General features: G+C 48.6%; 1 protein-coding gene across 1 annotated transcript in view; it reads left to right on the forward strand.

The window, feature by feature from the left end:
- The window catches only part of LOC137429142 (alpha-catulin-like), a 206618-nt gene that overhangs the window by 54764 nt on the left and 131483 nt on the right, over positions 1-20371 (forward strand). Inside the window, exons 5-7 of the mRNA XM_078779661.1 lie at positions 14803-14922; positions 17403-17492; positions 18059-18262. Of these exons, the coding sequence (XP_078635787.1) occupies positions 14803-14922; positions 17403-17492; positions 18059-18262 (414 nt within the window). The remainder of the gene's footprint in view (positions 1-14802; positions 14923-17402; positions 17493-18058; positions 18263-20371) is intronic.

The following is a 20371-nucleotide window of genomic DNA, read 5'->3' on the forward strand; positions in this document are numbered from 1 at the left end:
CGTGGAGCCTCGGTCCAACCAAACCACCTCCCTTGAACCGAAAGCCGGACGGATTCAACCTGCAGGCAACCAAAACAACCCGAATTCATTGCTCGGCTTTACGAACCGAGTTTAATGATGTCACGACGCACCGAGGCTAGGATATAGCGGACTGTGATGATGATGGTAGTGATTTGATACGAAATTTATAATAGTGGGTAGAATTGGCAGTAAATGGAAAATTTTTGAATTGGTTGGAATTTGGACGAGCAAAATTTATAGTGAGAGACCCCCGATGTGGTGGGATGGCAAATCCACCATCCCTCACAAGTGGGGCAAATGCGCTATAGTTTATGGGGTGTATGGCAGTGAAAACTAGCCCGGGTGGGTTAGGTTATATTGTAGGGATCTAGCGAAGCTGACATTAGGTGACGTTAAGGTTAGTTAGTGACTGATACCTGTAGTGGGGACGCAGGTAGTTTAGTGTGGATGATAATGACGTGGGAGTGCAATAGTTTAAAGGGGCGACTGGGAAACGCAAGTTTCAGAGGGGAGTAGTTAGCTGAGATGATGCCGTGTGTTTGGGATTGAACAGGTGTGATTGAACAGGTGTGATTGCACAGGTGTGCAACTGAACAGGTGTGTGGAGCAGTGTATGAGTGAGTGATGGTGATGTGTGTTGTGTTGACCAACTGGTCCAGGAAGAGGAGGAGGGTGCAGGTGGCACCAGGTGATTGCACAGGTGTGCAACAACAGGTGAATGGAGGACAGGTGTATGGAATAAATGATATGGAGTATTGGAATGGATGGTCGTGGAGTGAGTATGGTGGAAATTGTGGAGTGGAGTGGATGGTGCGAAGGTGTGAATGGGGGAAGAGTGGACCCCCATCACGGATACCCGGGGCGGGTAGAGTAAGTGTTAGGTAGAGGGTACAGGTAAATTGTGGTTGGATATTGGCATCTGTGGTGCGGGTGAAAGAATGGTCTTTGGATGGGTGCATTAGTGTTGTGGAAATGGCTGGGCGTGTAGCCTGTTAGTGTGTGTAGTTGGTTGGGCGCTCCACCACTGTGAGGATGTCGGCCAGGTGAGGCCGCAGGTGGGCTCTGGGAGCCGGTAGTAGTTGTTGTGGATGGGGCCCGAGGATCCGGAGGACGGACCCGGGTAGCCCGTGCCAGAGAGGGCACTGAGGGGGTGAGAGTGCGAGAGGGCCTTCCCCAGTTAGTTAGGTTAGGGTGAGGAGCTAGGTAAGCTCGGGTGGCAACTACAGTGGTGGAGGTGTGCAGGTGGGTAGACCTGCTGGGAGAGCTACACGTCGCAGCCCAGAAATTGTGCGAGGGCACCGGGAGATGAATCGGGGGAGTGAGAACCCAAATTGAGAAGCACCACAGTTTGGGCAATGGGAATTGGTTTTTAGAACCCATAGTGTAAGTGGCCAATGGATTGGCAGGAAAAGACCCCAGGTAGTGTAAAGTGTGTTAATGTCATTTAGAAAGTAGTTAGGATGAAGTCTCCTCGCACCATCTGCATCCACTCACCTGAGGTGACAGGTACTCCGCACCATGCCATGTTTAATTATTTTTTACTGTGCAAATGTTTGGATTGTGAGACGCATCATGACGTGGGTGTGACATTGTGCTTTGATGTTCCATCTCTGCCTCCTTATGAGGATTGATGATGAATTTGGTGATGGCAAATTTTGAAGTAGAGGGATTGTGGAGACGAATTTGGTATAGGGGAAATATGGGGAAGAAGTGACAGTAGTGACGAATTTGTAAATGTGTAGATTTTTGTACATATGGGGTAAGGGCAAGGGTAGGGTAGGTGACAGGGGGGTGATGTACGGTAGGGACGAGCTTTCTCACTTCGCCCTCCGTACGCATTTCGCCTTGCATTGCCTTATTGATGTGTACCCTTGTGACATTACCCCTCGCTCAATTGTCTTTCCCCTTTTGTCTCCCACATGACCTGTGCGCCACTGGGTGCCGAGGGGAGCGTGCGTGGGTCGGCCAATGTGCGCCCGAAATTCCCAGAACCAGCTGTCTGCATCGATGCACCACATTATGGACCACATGTCTGTGGCCGAGCACCACTTATGGACCCCATGGGTTGGGGCATGGCCCCTCTGCTGGAACCGGCCATGAGGGTCCGAAATCTTGCTGGCGGGCCTTGCCACAGGGCACCGATGCCCCACAGGTGAACCACACTAGTCGGCCCTGTGGGCTATAAATAAAATCAAATAAAAAGGACACATTGGGTGCATTTTTCAGTTCAAATAGGCCGCCAGTAAGAAAATGAAAGAATGACAACATCTGGAAGAACAAATAATAATAACCAGCAGAGGGAGCCGAAGAGCAAGAGACACCTGCAGGGTTTGGGTTTGTTGGTTTTATTTTATTGATGAACAGTGGTGACTGCACTGATTGGTGCTTGAGAATGTATTGGTGTGTTTTTGGGTGCTTTCATGGTGCGTCGATGCAGAGCAGACTGTCTCCCCCCCCCAGAAAGAACAATCACAGGTCCTGGGTTAGTTTTGTAAATAAAAATAGCGTCATTGTAAATAATGCTTCCCACCGTCAGTGTATAGTTTGAAGACCATTCCGCAATTCGGTTAACTGTGGGCGTAAGTCTGTTAGGCAGGGTGCAATGGAGCAGCGGGACACATTTATTTATGTTTTAAAACTGTCGCACTCAGGGTCAGGTTAAAAGTAGAGGGAACTACACCTACGTGTCACACTAAAAATAAAAGTTGTTGGCCCGGGACGTGCCTAAGAGGAGGAGGGTGCAGTGTTGCGGAGATGAGGACTGTATTTTTTTGATTGTGTGCTGTATTATTATTATTATTGTTTATTCTGCGCCCCCCTACCTCCGGAGCTGTGTAAAGGTGAAAGGGCATCCCATAATTAGTCCACAAGCATACACGTCAGCCAAGTAATAGAATACCCCTGTTGATAGTTATCTCTTATTCTGTGTTTTAGGGTAAGGCTGTGTCTCCCATTAATTGAAGTACTCCATTGCACCAGTGAAAGAGAATAGATCCCCTTTCATTCCCATCCCCAAAATCCCCCATTTCCTTCACATCCCCTCTCGTCATTGCCGAGCCTCGATTGCCCATATTACATCCCCTCTTGTCATTGCCGAGCCTCGATTGCCCATATTACATCCCCTCCAAAACCACCATTGACCATGTGCTCGAATCGGAGAAGAAAGGCGTGCCCGCCCGTCATCATCAAGGGCGGAGCCAGAGGGTCGCGTGACCAACCAGGGCCGAGGTGAGCACCCCGATGGGCGTGTCCAAAAAAGGCCGGCGGCTTAATCGCCGGAGGCGTTATAAAAACGCGCACGCAGGAAGCAACTTGAGTTGGTCACCAAGAGAGAGAGTCGTGAAGAGTCAGTCAGTGGAGTCGGTGGTCAGTTGGTTGCGGTGAGGAGTCGGTGGTGGCGGTCAGTGGTTGCGTTGGTTGCGGTGAGGAGTCGGTGGTGAGGAGTGAGTGAACCAAGAAAGAGTTGAGGGTTTGGACCAGACGCGTCAGACAAGTCCTGGGAAAGCAGCGGAGGCCACAGCAGCATCAACACCCCACAGCCACTTGGGGCCTGGACGGCGGTTTGGAGCAGGACCGTAAAGGAACGGCGGCTGCTAAACGCGCCGGTTGAGCTGCAGGACCCCCTTGGACTTTCCTCTCCCGCCAGCCATCCACCTCCTGCCTTTCCATCCTTCTTGTGTACGTGAGTTTGTTTTGTTTGTTCTGTCCCTGGGTATTTAATTAAGTCTGTAGGTAAGCTAGTATTTTCCTTGTGTCACCTGCGTCTTATGTGCTTGTAAATAAATGTGACTGCTTTCTTTTTGCTTGTGTGTAAATAGTCAATAAATTCAGTAGTATTTCCAAACCTTTCTTTGCCTTCGTTTTCCTCTTTGCATTCGTCGTTTTTGACTTTTCCCTCATTGAGCAGCTGCGATGCGATCCGGCCAACGTTTGGGTGGAATCGGGTTCTAAGCGGGGAGTAACTGTTCGGACGCGGTAATACCAAACCGCTCGGTAAAATAACATCTAAAACCGCGTCTGCAACAATATATATATATATATATATTGTTACAGACGCGGGTTTTAGATGTTATTTTGACCGAGCGGTGGTGTATTTAACCGCGTCCGAACAGTTACTCCCCGATTAAAACCCGATTCCACCCGACGTTGACCAGATCGCCCCACAGATATTCAATCGGGAAATCTCTAAAGCGACCGAAAGAGAATGAAAAAGAAGAAGAAGAAGAATACGGAGGAAGAACAGATTTTATTATACACACACAAGCAATGGATAATAATAATAATAATAATAATAATTCATTTATTTTGTATAGCGCTTTTCCAGAAGCCCAAAGGCGCTTTGACAGAGTGGAAAACATAATGCATAACAATACATGAAAACAACAATTGCAAAAAGACAAGAATCAAGAAAACAAACAGCAGCGATATACGGCATATATATAAGACAAGAATCAAAAAGACAAGACAAGAATCAATAGGGAAATATTTAAAGCAAAAGGAGGGAGAGGGAGAAGAGATAGTCAGGGGTTAAATGCTGTGGGTTGAATGTTGAATGCAGCGTTGAACAGGTGGGTCTTTAGTGATGTTTTGAATGTGGTGAGTGAGGAGGAGTCTCTGATGGTGTGAGGTAGTGAGTTCCAGAGGGTGGGAGCAGCGATGGAGAAGGCCCTGTCCCCCCAGGATCTGAATTTGGTCCGGATGGAGGGGGTCAGGAGGTTGGTACCAGCAGAGCGGAGGTTGCGGGTGGGAGTGTGTCTGGAGAGGAGGTCAGCCAGGTAGGATGGGGCCAGGTTATGGAGGGCTTTGTATGTCAAGAGGAGGATTTTGTACTGGATTCTCTGGGGGATGGGGAGCCAGTGAAGCTTGTAAAGGACGGGGGTGATGTGGTCACGGGTCCGGGAATGAGTGAGTAGACGGGCAGCGGAGTTCTGAATGTATTGGAGTTTATTGGTGATTTTTGAGGGTGAACCATAGAGGAGGCTATTGCAGTAGTCCAGACGGGAGGTGATGAAGGCGTGGATGAGGGTTTCTGCAGCCGTGGAGGAGAGGGATGAGCGGAGACGGGCAATGTTTTTCAGGTGAAAGAAGGCTGACTTTGTGATCTGTTTAGTGTATTTGTCGAAGGAAAGGGTTTGGTCAAAGATGACGCCAAGATTCCGGATGTGAGGGGAGGTGGATACTGGGATACCGTCGAATGTCGATGTTGAGGGCAAAGTTATGGGTGGATTTTGTGAGCGTTTTTGGGCCAATGATGATTATTTCAGATTTATCACAGTTAAGCTTGAGGAAGTTGATTTGAAGCCAGGATTTTATTTCAGTGATGCAGTTTGTCAGGATAGAGTGGGTGTCGGTGGAGACGGACTTGGTGGAGATGAAAAGCTGGATGTCATCGGCGAAGCAGTGGAATTGGAGACCATGACGGCGGATTAAGTGACCGAGCGGGGACAGGTAAAGGATGAAGAGGAGGGGGCCAAGAACTGAACCTTGGGGGACACCTTGGGGGAGGGGAGCAGTGGGGGATTTGCAGTTATTGATGGAGATGAACTGGCATCTGTCAGAGAGGTATGATTTAATCCAAGAGAGGGCAGTGCCGGTGACGTTAAAGGTGGATTCAAGTCGGGTGAGGAGGATAGTGTGATCGATGGTGTCAAAGGCAGCGCTGAGGTCGAGGAGGACGAGAATGTTGAGGTTGCCAGCGTCAGAGGAGAGGAGAAGGTCGTTGGTGATTTTGAGGAGAGCAGTTTCAGTACTGTGGTTGGAGCGGAATCCGGATTGGAATGTTTCATACAAGTTATTGGCAGAGAGATGATGTTTGAGTTGAGTGGCTACAGCGCGTTCCAAAACTTTTGACAGAAAGGGTAGGTTGGAGATGGGTCTGAAGTTGTTTAGGGTGTCAGGGTTTAGACCAGGTTTTTTTAGAATGGGGGTAACAGCAGCAATTTTGAGGGAAGGTGGGACGATGCCTGTAGACAGGGAGGAGTTTATTGTTGCAATGATAAGTGGAGAGAGAGCAGGGAGGGAGGCTTTGACAAAGCTGGAGGGGATGGGGTCAAGAGTGCAGGTGGCAGTTTTCATTCCTATGAGGAGTTCAGAGAGGTCAGTAGGAGAGATTGGGGAGAACCGAGACAGGGGATGGCAGGACAAGGGGGGGCAGGTGGTTGGAGGGGGAGCGGGTGCGGCGGTGGTCAAGCTGTTGTAGATGTTGTCAATTTTGCGTTGGAAGAAAGAGAGGAAGGAGATGCAGTTGTCTACTGTGAATGACTGGGTGGTGGTGTTCAGGGGGCGGAGGAGTTTGTTTATTGTCGAGAAGAGTGCTTTTGGGTTTCCGGAGCCAGAGTGGATAATTTGAGAGTAGTAGGCAGAGCGGGCGCGGGAGAGGGCATCTTTGTAGTGTTGTATGTGGTCCTTTTAGGCTTGGGAGTGAACTGTGAGACCCGTTTTATTGCGGAGTCTTTCAAGTTGGCGAGCACGAGTTTTCATCAGGTGGAGTTCAGGGGTAAACCAGGGAGCAGAATGGGTGAAAGAAACTGTTTTGGTTTTTACAGGCGCAAGCTGGTCAAGGCAGGAGGAGAGAGTGTGGTTGTAGTAGTCAGTGAGGTCGGAAGGGGTGTGGAGGTCAATGAAGGGAGAAGTGGACATTTTTTCAGAGAGGGTGGATGAGAATGAGGTAGGTGAAAGAGCGTTTAGCTTACGGAAGTTGATTGTGCGATAATGCCTTGGTGTTGGGGCGGGGATGTTGATGGTCAGAGTGATGGCTAAGTGGTCAGAGCGTCACGCGTCAGAGCGACGGAAACCCTCCGTCGTGTATCCACTGCGGTAGACGTCACGCGCTGGTTCGGCACACCTGCTCCTTTTCTTGGGGTGGAGCCGTCTCCCTCCTTTCAGCGCGTCTCTCCAAAGCTGGTTTCCTTGCCGAGTACCTCTCCTCTTTGGCTTGGATGGAAGAAGCAGTAACACAGCGAATCGTTAACTTACACTATTCATTTTTACTTAGCCCCAAGACAACGAGCAGGACAGGACGTTCACACTTACACAGGGGATAATGCGGGCAGGTAAGGCTTGAGATGGATTGCTTGAGAGGGAGGCAAGGTCGGGAGGCCGCAGTTCGCAATTCCTCGCGGTTTTGGCGGGAAACCCTCCGTCGTGTATCCACTGCGGTAGACGTCACGCGCTGGTTCGGCACACCTGCTCCTTTTCTTGGGGTGGAGCCGTCTCCCTCCTTTCAGCGCGTCTCTCCAAAGCTGGTTTCCTTGCCGAGTACCTCTCCTCTTTGGCTTGGATGGAAGAAGCAGTAACACAGCGAATCGTTAACTTACACTATTCATTTTTACTTAGCCCCAAGACAACGAGCAGGACAGGACGTTCACACTTACACAGGGGATAATGCGGGCAGGTAAGGCTTGAGATGGATTGCTTGAGAGGGAGGCAAGGTCGGGAGGCCGCAGTTCGCAATTCCTCGCGGTTTTGGCGGGAAACCCTCCGTCGTGTATCCACTGCGGTAGACGTCACGCGCTGGTTCGGCACACCTGCTCCTTTTCTTGGGGTGGAGCCGTCTCCCTCCTTTCAGCGCGTCTCTCCAAAGCTGGTTTCCTTGCCGAGTACCTCTCCTCTTTGGCTTGGAGCGTTTCGCATCTCACCTCTTCTCTTGGTGCAGCCTCTTTGCTCATCTCCCAGGGTCATCTCCTAAAGCAGTCCCTTACAGTCGCTTTTATCACCTCGAGCGAAATCAAGCCGCCGACTCCGAGGGCACGCCTACCGGGTCACTCACCGCGGTGTTGATTGGCTGTTAGGGCTGGTTCACTCCTTCCCTCTTATGACGAGGTGGAGACACGCCTTTCTTCCCCAACCCTACCTCGTGGCCAATGGTGGTTTGAAGAAAACCGGCCAAAATGCGGAAGGCAATTGGAAGGGAGGTTTTGGGGAAATTGGAAGGGCCTACGCTTATTTTGTTTGATACAATGCAAAGTCAATCTAGTGGGAAAACACATATTTAGCCTACATGGAATAAGGAAATACACTATTTAAAAGATATATCGTGACCTGCGTGTAAGTTTCATGCAATTAACTAGGACGCCGACTGCGACCATTATTTACATTAACAGGGTGTTACCGTACTTTTGTAACGTTCACATTGTAACGTTTCCACATTCGTTACACGGCACCCTCCTTTCTTCAGGCCCGTCCTCGGGCCTATTAAACTTTAACTTAGTGTGACACGTAGGTGTAATTCCCTCTACAATTAACCTGACCCTGAGTGTGACAATCTTAAAACACAAATAAGTATGTCCCCCTTTTGCATTGCATCCTATCTAACAGACTCAAGCCCACAGCTAACCGAATTACGGAATTATTCTCAAACTATACATTTACGGTGGGGAGCATTATTTACAATGACGTGATTTCTTATTTACAACGCAACCCAGGACCTGTGTTTTTTTTTTTTTTTTTTTTTTTTTTTTTAGGGAACAAGAGAAAGAAATTCCTGTTGGGAGGGAGGAGACAGCACGCATTGCATCGATGCACCAGTACCAATACCACCAAAGCACCCAAAAGCACCAAACACCACAAAGCACCCAAAAGCACCATCCGGTGCGCAGTCACCATGGTTCATAATAAACACAACAAAACAACTGGTGGTGGTCTTCTCTTTCTCTGCTGGGCCGATGTTCTTCCCGACGTCTTCTGGCTTCATGCGGCCTAGTTGGAAATAATAAAAAGCACAACTTGTGTCCATTTTTATTTAGGGCCTCAGGGGCCAACTAAGGGTGGTCCACCTGTTTGGCATAGGTGCCACCTTACCGAGGTCCGCAAGCAAGATTCCCTGGCCACTATGGCCGGTCTCCAACAGAGGTGCCCTGCCCCAGAACCTGGGGTCCATCGAGTGGTACTTGGCCGCAGAACAGCGGTCCATACAGTGGTACATCAATGCAATGCATGCTGGTTCTGGGAATCTCGGGCACACAATGGCCACCTCACGCACGCTCCCATCGGCACCCAATGGCGCACAGGTCATGTGGGAGACAAAAGAAAGACAATTGAGCGAGGGGTAAGGTCACAAGGGTACACGTCAATAAGGCAATGCAAGGTGAAATGCGTACGGAGGGCGAAGTGAGAAAGCTCGTCCCTACCGTACGTCACCCCCCTGTCACCTACCCTACCCTTACCCCATATGTACAAAAATCTACCCATTTACAGATTCGTCACTACTGTCACGTCTTCCCCATATTTCCCCTATACCAAATTCGTCTCCACAATCCCTTTACTTCAAAATTTGCCATCACCAATTCATCATCAATCCTCATAAGGAGGGAGAGATGGAATTACGCACAATGTCACACCCACGTCATGATGCGTCTCACAATCCAAACATTTGCATCATAAAAAATAATCAAAACATGGCATGGTGTGGAGTACCTGTCACCTCAGGTGAGCGGATGCAGATGGTGCGAGGAGATCCTTCATCCTAACTATCCTCTAAATGACTTTAACACACTTTACACTACCCGGGGTCTCTCCCTGCCAATCCATTGGCCAACTTACACTATGGGTTCTAATAACCAATTCCCATTGACCAAACTGTGGTGCTTCTCAATTTGGGGTCTCACTCCCCCGATTCATCTCCCGGTGCCCTCGCACAATTTCTGGGCTGCGACGTCTAGCTCTCCCAACAGGTCTACCCACCTGCACACCTCCACCACTGTAGTTGCCACCCGAGCTTACCTAGCTCCTCACCCTAACCTAACTAACTGGGGACAGCCCCTCTCCTGGCTCTGTCACCCCATGGTGCCCTCTGGCACTGGGCTACCCGGGTCCGTCCTCCGGATCCTCGGGCCCCATCCACAACAACTACTACTGGCTCCCAGAGCCCACCTGCGGCCTCACCTGGCCGACATCCTCACAGTGGTGGAGCGCCCAAACAACTACACACACTAACAGGCTACACGCCCAGCCATTTCCACAACACTAATGCACCCATCCAAATACCATTCTGTCACCCGCACCACAGATGCCAATATCCAACCACAATTTACCTGTACCCTCTACCTAACACTTACACTACCCACCCCGGGTATCCGTGATGGGGGTCCACTCTTCCCCCATTCACACCTTCGCACCATCCACTCCACTCCACAATTTCCACCATGCTCACTCCACGACCATCCATTCCAATACTCCAGATATTCCACACTACCATTTATTCCACACAGCCACATACACCTGTTGTTGCACACCTGTGCCCTCACACCTGGTGCCACCTGCACCCTCCTTTCTTCCTGGACCATTTGGTCAACACAACACGCAATCACCACTACTCCCTCATACACTGCTCCACACACCTGTTCAGTTGCACACCTGTGCAATCACACCTGTTCCATTCTCACCTGTTCAATCCTCACACACACGGCATCATCTCAGCTAACTACTCCCCTCTGAAACTTGCGCTTCCCAGTCGTCCCTTTAAACTATTGCGCTCCCACGTCATTATAATCCACACTAATCTACCTGCGTCCCCACTACAGGTATCAGTCACTAACTAAACTTAACGTTACCTAATGTCATCTTCGCTAGATCCCTACAATTATCCAAGCCCTCCCTGGCTCGGTTGTCATAGCCACCCCATAAACTATTGCGCATTTGCCCCACATTCTGTGAGGGATGGTGGATTTGCCATCCCACCACATCGGGGGTCTCTCACTATCAATTTTGTTCGTCCAGATTCCAACCAATTCAAAAATTTTCCATTTACTGCCAATTCTACCCACCTTTCGAAATTTCGTATCAATTCACTATCACTATCACCATCATCACAGTCCGCTATATCCTAGCCTCGGTGCGTCATGACATCATTAAACTCGGCTTCGTAAAGCCGAGCAATGAATTCGGGTGGTTTGGTTGCCTGCAGGTTGAATCCGTCCGGCTTTCGGTTCAAGGGAGGTGGTTTGGTTGGACCGAGGCTCCACGCACCATCTCGGCGCGGCACCTTGCGGTCCCGGGCCCGATGGCTCAATCTCCCCCGGTCGGAACCCCGTCCCCACGAGGGGGCACCGTTCCGCCTCCTCCCACTCGCCCTTGAACCGGACCGGTCGCCTCGCCCGACAAAGCCCGGACTCGACCGTGCGGGGCGGGGCCAAGCCCGAATCGGCAACGACGCTTCGAAGAGAAGCGACGCAGCATCGATCCGCGCCGGGCCCTGCATCCAACAAATCACACCGCGCCCCGAGTGCTCGCATCGGCTATCCGTCGCCCTAACCACTACCCCGATTACCGTTGATGCTTTACTTGCATGCTCACAAGCATACGCTACCCCTTTCACCCTCACAAAACCTGGCGTTCCAACGCCGTCCGTACATTCCACCAACGCTCTCCCTGTTACACACCACACCTCTCGCGCACACTTTGGTCCACACCTCTCCTCCGTTACGTCCTCCGTAACACTCACCATGGGCGTGCACTTCTGCATCCACCCACTAACGCGCTCACATGGGCTCTCCCACACCCGCGCCATGACCAATTCAGGTGTGCTTTCTCGCACACGTTCCACCACCACCTTACTCTCCGTGTCACACTTCGTACACACCGACGTGCATTCTCGCTCGCACTCGGTTTCACACTCGTGCTCCGATGTGCCCTCTCGCACCTGCGCCATCACCAACTCACTATTCGTGTCACACTCCGTACACCCCGACGTGCATTCTCGCTCGCACTCGGTTTCACACTCGCGCTCCGATGTGTCCTCTCGCACCTGCGCCATCACCAACTCACTATTCGTGTCACACTCCGTACACCCTGACGTGCATTCTCGCTCGCACTCGGTTTCACACTCGCGCTCCGATGTGCCCTCTCGCACCTGCGCCATCACCAACTCACTATTCGTGTCACACTCCGTACACCCCGATGTGCATTCTCGCTCGCACTCGGTTTCACACTCGCGCTCCGATGTGCCCTCTCGCACCTGCGCCATCACCAACTCACTATTCGTGTCACACTTCGTACACCCCGACGTGCATTCTCGCTCGCACTCGGTTTCACACTCGCGCTCCGATGTGCCCTCTCGCACCTGCGCCACCACCAACTCACTATTCGTGTCACACTCCGTACACCCCGACGTGCATTCTCGCTCGCACTCGGTTTCACACTCACGCTCCGATGTGCCCGCTCGCACCTGCGCCACCACCAACTCACTATTCGTGTCACACTCCGTACACCCCGACGTGCATTCTCGCTCGCACTCGGTTTCACTCCCACACTTTATAACACACCCACTCGCCGACGCACACTTTTTTCTCCCACGCGTGCCATTTCCACTCACACGGGACCCTTCACCAACGCCCGGGTGCCATATCGATCCCAATCGCGCGACAATTCTTTTGTCGCCAAACATCCTCTTACAAAATCTCCCCGCACAATACACAACAGCACGACTCACCTGGGGGATCCTTTTCTCCACGCGAACCTGCAAACTTCCATTCGGGTTAAGCACAGCATCGTGATGTGAGCAGGGACTTTGTACATAATCCATTTCTCCCTGCAATTCCCGGGCTACCTCTGTCATCTCTTCAATTTTAATTCCCAGCACTGCTTTTTCTTTATTAACCTCGGCAACCGCTGGCTTTAATAAAACACCCTCTACCTCATCGGTCGCCGGCTTTTCCAAACCCCGTGTCGCGATTTCTACCCCCGTCATTGTACCCGTGCTTTCCTCCGCTTCGCTCAACCAGCGCTTCTCGACCCGCGTTACTTCCTCGTGCACCCCTGGGAGCCTTTCGCCCACCATGCGATCCATGGTCTCCCCACATTTTTGCATGCGGTCACCCATTCTGTTCGTTATTGCTTCCATTTGGTTTAACAATCGCTCACTGTCAGCTTCCATTCGCTCACTATGAGCATCCATTTTTTTCATCAATTGGTCCATAAAAAATCGCATGTACCCTGGTATCTCCGGCTCGGCTGCCGCGACCACGTGCGCAGCGCAATTTGGTGCTGCTTCGGTCACGGGCGCGGCAAAATTTGGTGCCGCTACAACCACGTGCGCGAGGACGCCATTTTGTGCGTCTGATACTCCCTCAACCACACCTTCTTTACTCTCCTCCACCATTTTCCCCACTTACATTTCCCCGAGGTCCTGGGTCGATTCCACCCTGTCTATCTCTCCCACCGACATCCGATCACCTTGATTGTCCATGGCGCGATCTCAAAATTCGGGTTTTGCTTTATAAAACAAAATAAATTTCGGCAGCTTGTAATTTTGAGCGCGTTAAGCGCGCTTCGGGTCCGATTTCGGGTCCGATCTCCCTCCTCGACACCAATTGTTACTCTAATAGTACAATTGGTGTTCCAAAATTTGGGCCTAACAAATTTAGTCCCAGGTCCGAATCCAACTCCTCGACACCAAATGTTACAGTACTAACACAATTGGTGTCCAAAATTTGGGCTAAATAAATTTAGTCCCAGGTTCGAATCCCACCTCCTGACTACCAAATGTTACAGACGCGGGTTTTAGATGTTATATTGACCGAGCGGTGGCGTATTTAACCGCGTCCGAACAGTTACTCCCCGATTAAAACCCGATTCCACCCGACGTTGACCAGATCGCCCCACAGATATTCAATCGGGAAATCTCTAAAGCGACCGAAAGAGAATGAAAAAGAAGAAGAAGAAGAATACGGAGGAAGAACAGATTTTATTATACACACACAAGCAATGGATGGAAGAAGCAGTAACACAGCGAATCGTTAACTTACACTATTCATTTTTACTTAGCCCCAAGACAACGAGCAGGACAGGACGTTCACACTTACACAGGGGATAATGCGGGCAGGTAAGGCTTGAGATGGATTGCTTGAGAGGGAGGCAAGGTCGGGAGGCCGCAGTTCGCAATTCCTCGCGGTTTTGCCGGGAAACCCTCCGTCGTGTATCCACTGCGGTAGACGTCACGCGCTGGTTCGGCACACCTGCTCCTTTTCTTGGGGTGGAGCCGTCTCCCTCCTTTCAGCGCGTCTCTCCAAAGCTGGTTTCCTTGCCGAGTACCTCTCCTCTTTGGCTTGGAGCGTTTCGCATCTCACCTCTTCTCTTGGTGCAGCCTCTTTGCTCATCTCCCAGGGTCATCTCCTAAAGCAGTCCCTTACAGTCGCTTTTATCACCTCGAGCGAAATCAAGCCGCCGACTCCGAGGGCACGCCTACCGGGTCACTCACCGCGGTGTTGATTGGCTGTTAGGGCTGGTTCACTCCTTCCCTCTTATGACGAGGTGGAGACACGCCTTTCTTCCCCAACCCTACCTCGTGGCCAATGGTGGTTTGAAGAAAACCGGCCAAAATGCGGAAGGCAATTGGAAGGGAGGTTTTGGGGAAATTGGAAGGGCCTACGCTTATTTTGTTTGATACAATGCAAAGTCAATCTAGTGGGAAAACACATATTTAGCCTACATGGAATAAGGAAATACACTATTTAAAAGATATATCGTGACCTGCGTGTAAGTTTCATGCAATTAACTAGGACGCCGACTGCGACCATTATTTACATTAACAGGGTGTTACCGTACTTTTGTAACGTTCACATTGTAACGTTTCCACATTCGTTACAATATATATATATATGTATATATATATATATATATATATATATATATATATATATATATATATACATACATACATACATATATAATTTTTTGACAGGTTCCGTCTTATGGTCTCCGAATGTAATTTACTGAAGTCCTTTCTGACTGAATGAGTGTACTTTTTGCTCGTTGTTTTTAAGGTGTTTTGGATGATGCATGTAGGTTCAAGGGAGTCTAAGAGACATGGAGGTTGCCAAGAATATGAAAGATCTTGTGCTGACATTCAACAAGTATTCAGAAGCAGTGGAGGAGTTTGTTAGCTTGGCAAGATATCGCGAGGAGGTGAGTTTTATTCTGCATTGGATTCATATTTTATTTTGGCAAGTTCATTACATTTTTTAATACATGGTCGAGGCTCATGGAAGAATGAGGGAATGGAAGGAATTGTACTGACGGTGGGGCATCGGGGAAACATTTGGACATCATAAGCAAGGGAAGGGAAGCTTGGGATTCCTGAGCCTCAGGAAAGCAGGAGAAGAGAGGAACAAAAGACAGGAGGCCTTCAGTTCATAATTACATTGTTTTGTATTCAACTCAATATTCTTTATTCATTCCCAACTCTTTATTCATTATAAACTTGTCCTTCTGGCAGTTTATATTTACATGAAAGTGCCAATTAAATGTTGGATCAGCAATCACGAGTAAGACATTAGAGGATATGTTCTACTAAGTGATACTGATAACATGATGGGATGTTTGATTAGGAATTTAACATCATGAATGTGCTGTCTGTGTTTATTCAATTTGCAGCCGACAACATCCTCATCCCTTCCAAAATAAGAAATAGAAAAAAGGAAAGCCAAATTTAATAAAGAGGATATGTCTGTGCTTGTGCCACTGTTCTCCTCACACTCCTCATTCTCCTGTGAGTCAGGTCAAGGCTCATGGAAGAGCTAGAACACAGAATGGATCAGGACGCAACAAAAAAGAACAGAAGGGGAAATGCGAACAGCAGGGCCGAGGGAGAAAATAGACAGAGACTGACAAACGAGGGATGCAGGTAACGATGGGCACATAGGACAAGATGGACACAGAAGCAAGCAACATTTTTGGGGAGCTAGGGGTGTAAGTGTTTCTTGGGTGTCAAGTCATAGTTTTGGATGGGGCATGATCTTAGAAGATGGTGACCAGACGTCTTGAAGATCTGGATGGAAGAATGAGATTGAAGAGAATGTGGAAGTTGGTTCCACAGGTGGGGGAAAAGAGGCACAAATGAGTAGAGGTGAGCAGAGATTCTGGATTTTGGGAGTTTAACCAGATGGGGATTTCTGGTGGACCGCCTGTGTCTTGCAGACATCCGGGGGGACAAAGCATGGAGAGGGGAGAGGGTGCAAGACCAGAAAGGAGGTCGAAGAAGATAGAAATACCATTGACCTATCAGCGACGACGGCGAAGTGATAGGCCGATAGACTCCACTTCATCACAGGATATTCCAATTATTTGAAGGTCTTGGTTTCCAGTGCATCAATCAAACTGAGCAAGATGTGAATCAGGGGAGCCATCCCAGAGGGGAGAGCAGTACTCAAGCTGTGGATGAAGGCCTTGTAGGTGGATAGGAGTTCAGGTGTGTCAAGGAAAGACTTTGTAAGATGGAGGATGCCTGGTTGGCAGCTGGTTTTGGAGACAAACTTTGAAATGTTGTTTGCCCAAGGAAGATCATGGTTGATAGTAAGACCGAGGAGTTTGAATGGATGAACTTCCTCAAGAGGATTGCTGAGAAAGTAGATGGGGAGGGGTAGGGTTGTGTGTGTGTGTGTGTGTGTGTGTGTGTGTGTGTGTGTGTGTGTGTGTGTGTGTGTGTGTGTGTGTGTGTGTGTCTGCATGTGTGTCTGTGTGTTTATGTGTTTCTGCGTGTGTGTCGGTGTGTGTATGTGTATGTGTCTGTGTGTGTGTCTGTTTTTGCTGTCAGTGTCTGTGTGTGTCTGTGTATGTGTGTCTGCATGTGTGTTTGTGTGTGTGTCTGTGTGTGTCTGTGTGTATGTGTGGCTGCGTGTGTGTCGGTGTGTGTATGTGTATGTGTTTGCGTGTGTGTATGTGTATGTGTGTGTGTGTGTCTGTTTTTGCTGTGAGTGTGTGTGTGTGTGTCTGTGTGTGCCTGTGTGTTTATGTGTGTGTGTGTCTGTGTGTGTCTGTGTGTGTGTGTGTGTGTGTGTATGTGTGTGCCTGTGTGTGTGTCTGTGTGTGTGTCTGTGTGTGTGTTCGTGTGTGTGTGTGTCTGTGTGTGTGTGTGTATATGTGTGTGTGCCTGTGTCTGTGTGTGTGTATGTGTGTGTGTATGTGTGTGTGTGTGTTTGTCTGTGTGTGTGTGTGTGTGTGTGTGTGTGTGTGTGTGTGTTTCATTCCAGGCTTTTACCATTTTTACCATTTTACCTTTTTACCATTTGAGCTTTTGTCGTCTAATTTTCAACAAACCTTTATTTTCAGAATATGGAGACCACTAATTAATTAATTAAACATTTTTTTGCTGCTATTTCCATCGAGTTTCGTTCGGTACAAATCGGACATGGACGAGCTTTGCATTTGACATACTTTCTAATTATTTTATGTATTGCATGTTTAAAACCATTAAGTAACAAAGACCTGTTATAAACTCTGAGTTTAGGGGTAGGTGTAATTTAAATAAATACAAGTGTATGTGATTTATCATTTTAAATATACAGTAATATGTACAGAATAAATAACTGATTATGTGCATGCTCGTTAATTTGACACAATGTTGACAGGTGACATCATGCATGACAGGTGTGCGATTATTTACACAGGACCTGAAGGATGAGCTGGAAGCAGCTGAGATGGCAGCAGCTCGTGATGTGCTGGAGAAATCCCCTGTTGTGCTGCTCACGTCCTATAAAGTATGATCATTTGAGAGATTATCAACAGCACTTCTAACTACAGGCAACACACCACCTGAATGGTGATACCAGACTTTAGGGAGCACCTATTTATGCAGGTACCTTTGTTCAAAGGGGATGGGAGGTTGTGGAGGAGAGGTCTGGTCTCCAAATTCCCAGTGATCCCACGAGACTCCTTATGATGGAGTGGGGGTGGAGAGGTCGCACTATGACTTAATGGTCATCAGGTAAGAATAATTGGTGGGATAGTTCACAGGTAGCTCACTCACCTTTGAGACATCTCCTCTGGGTTTGAATCCCTGACTAACTATGAACTGACACCTTAAACTGACACCAGCATTGGTGGCTTTCGGAAAGAGCAGGTGCATGTCATTGTCACCATTCCCAAATTACAAATCCCTGCCATAACCTATACAAGGAGCACTGCATCAGCAGCAAAGCTGTGCTCCAGAAACGATGCAACTAGAGCAGTCAGGTGTTGCATTTAAATTAATGACTGAATAATTCATAATTCAAGTTGTGTTACTTGTGATCTTTCGGCCTTTTTTTTTTTTTTTTGCCTCTAGGCCTGGTTGAAATTTCCTTCATGCGAGACAGCACAGGTGTGCCGTGCTGGGGCCTTGGACCGGATTCGTCACGCAGTGAATAGCATCATGCACCTGTCCATGTATGGTCAACAAGCAGGCAATGCCGAAGCGGTCGCTGTGCCCACATCCATGTCTGGGAGCTGTTCACAACCACGGATGTCCACCGCTATTGACAACTTTAAGGTGAAACGGCAGTGAGATAAATGGTGACACTGACAGTAACTACTTTTCATGGAGACAACAGGAACTACTTTTTGTTGAGAATAATTTGTCATCGTATTTCACGTTTCTGAATAAAACAAATTTATTTCTTATCAATCAATGGGTAACGTGACCCGAGATGGCCTGTTTTTCGGTTTCCATCCGATCTAGTGGCCCGTGATGCTATGAACGCAAATTCAAATCCTGTGTACTATATGTATTTGTGCATTATCTACTAACTCGTAAAAGGCCTGTCAAATATGATGGGTTGGAACAGTTTATTCGATGGTGAAGCCTCGTGAGCATCCCAAAGTCTGAAGCCTCGGCCTAAACTAGTGGCACGTGTGCTTATATCTTCTTTTTTATTAGACATCATACAAATGTAAATGAACACTCGTTTTACTCTGCACGCATTGCACATCACGTGCAGCGAATTTCACCTCCCTGCGCATTGTATTTATTGTTCTAAAAAAACAACAAAAAAAAACCCCCACTTCTGTACACCGCCCTTGAGGCTCGGTTTGCAAGCCACCGTCTACATTTCCAATATAAGAGACATAATTACTCTTTTATGGAAAATGCTTTTCGAGTTTGTTTTATCCAAAAAAAATAGACTGCAGTGAACACACATTTGGTATAAAAGATTGGCCTTTAAAACCTACCCTTGTACAAGTTGTCTGCATAAACACATCAACTGACATTGTGTTTGAGATGGTAGATGTTCTTGCATTTCATATAAAACTACACCAATGTCAACTAATGACTTTGTCCTGCACATGATGGATGTGCATGCTCCACTGTGAGCCTTGAGGATGAATCTTTTATGGCCACAATTATTCCCACCTCATGGGGTCGGCTGGGGAATGTTTTTAGCCAGGTCTCTCACGAACTGGCGGGCAGGGCCTAACGTTCGACGAAGTAGGTTATGGCAGGATTTTGTGATTTGTTCAGGGTGCCAGCAATAGGTCGTCAACTATTCGCGAAGGACACTGTGACATATTTAATGTCGACCTTCTCATGTAGGCAGACGGGATGACCAGTTTAACGTTCGTCCGAGGCACACACACTGATGCCGCACATGGCCTGTTTAACTTCAGGATAACAGTTTATATCTGGGCTGAGCTTTGAACCAGGCTAGACAGAATACTGCTCTCCCTTCCCTTACTTTCAAAGGCACCACAGCTGACTCCGCTGGTGAGAAGGCCGAACGCCTCAATTCTGTGTTTGCTTCAAAATCTTGTCTCCCCGTCCCCTTGCTCTCTGCGCCCACCCTACCAGTCATACCTAACTGCTTCTGGACTTTGTTTCTTTTGCAACTGAGAAGGTGGAAAGGTTTCTGTCAACCCTCGACTGTTGATTCTGCAACTGGATGGTACGCCACCTAAAAACCTGTTCTGCTGCTCTTGCACATCATCTATCTGCCCTTTTCACCATATAATTTGCTTCAGGTCATCTTCCATTTGCTTGTCGATCAGCCAACAAACAAACAACCGGATGCTTGCCAAGCCGTAACAACAATCCAGAACAGAGAAAAATCACAATTCACCTCTGAAAAGGATGGCGGACGTTACATCATGAGAACCGTTATGGACTTCAAAATGCAGAGATCACCCTCCGCCCAGGATATGATCAAACAGAGACAGTAAAGTGTTATTCCTCACATGACTATGATTCCATGGAGGGTGAAAACAAGAAAGGATGGCACGACAGGACCCAAGTGGCTGGTAAAATAAACCTCCTCATAAAATCTCGTGATTTCCAATGGTGGCACGGAACTCCAGACAAAACTCCGCCCAACTGGGTGATTTCCAACATCAGCTCCGCCCATCTTCACACTTTACTTAAGAAAGGCATTGCCGGTTTCCAAGGGAGGTTTTGAATCATGTTTTATTAATAAAATAATTCTAAGGACCATTACACTCTGGCATCCGGGGCCTTCATCACCTTGCCATCACAGGCAGGTCGGTGGTCTCTCTGTCTTCTACCTTCTCCTTTCTGTTCTTGCATCCTCGCCTTGCTTTGTCCCCCCCCCCCCCCCAGATTTCTGCAGGGGATGCACACTGTCCACCAGCAACTCCCTTCTGATGAAAC

Source organism: Myxine glutinosa, chromosome 6 (assembly GCF_964187855.1).
Source record: "Myxine glutinosa chromosome 6, kmMyxGlut1.1, whole genome shotgun sequence".
NCBI classification, from domain to species: domain Eukaryota; kingdom Metazoa; phylum Chordata; class Myxini; order Myxiniformes; family Myxinidae; genus Myxine; species Myxine glutinosa.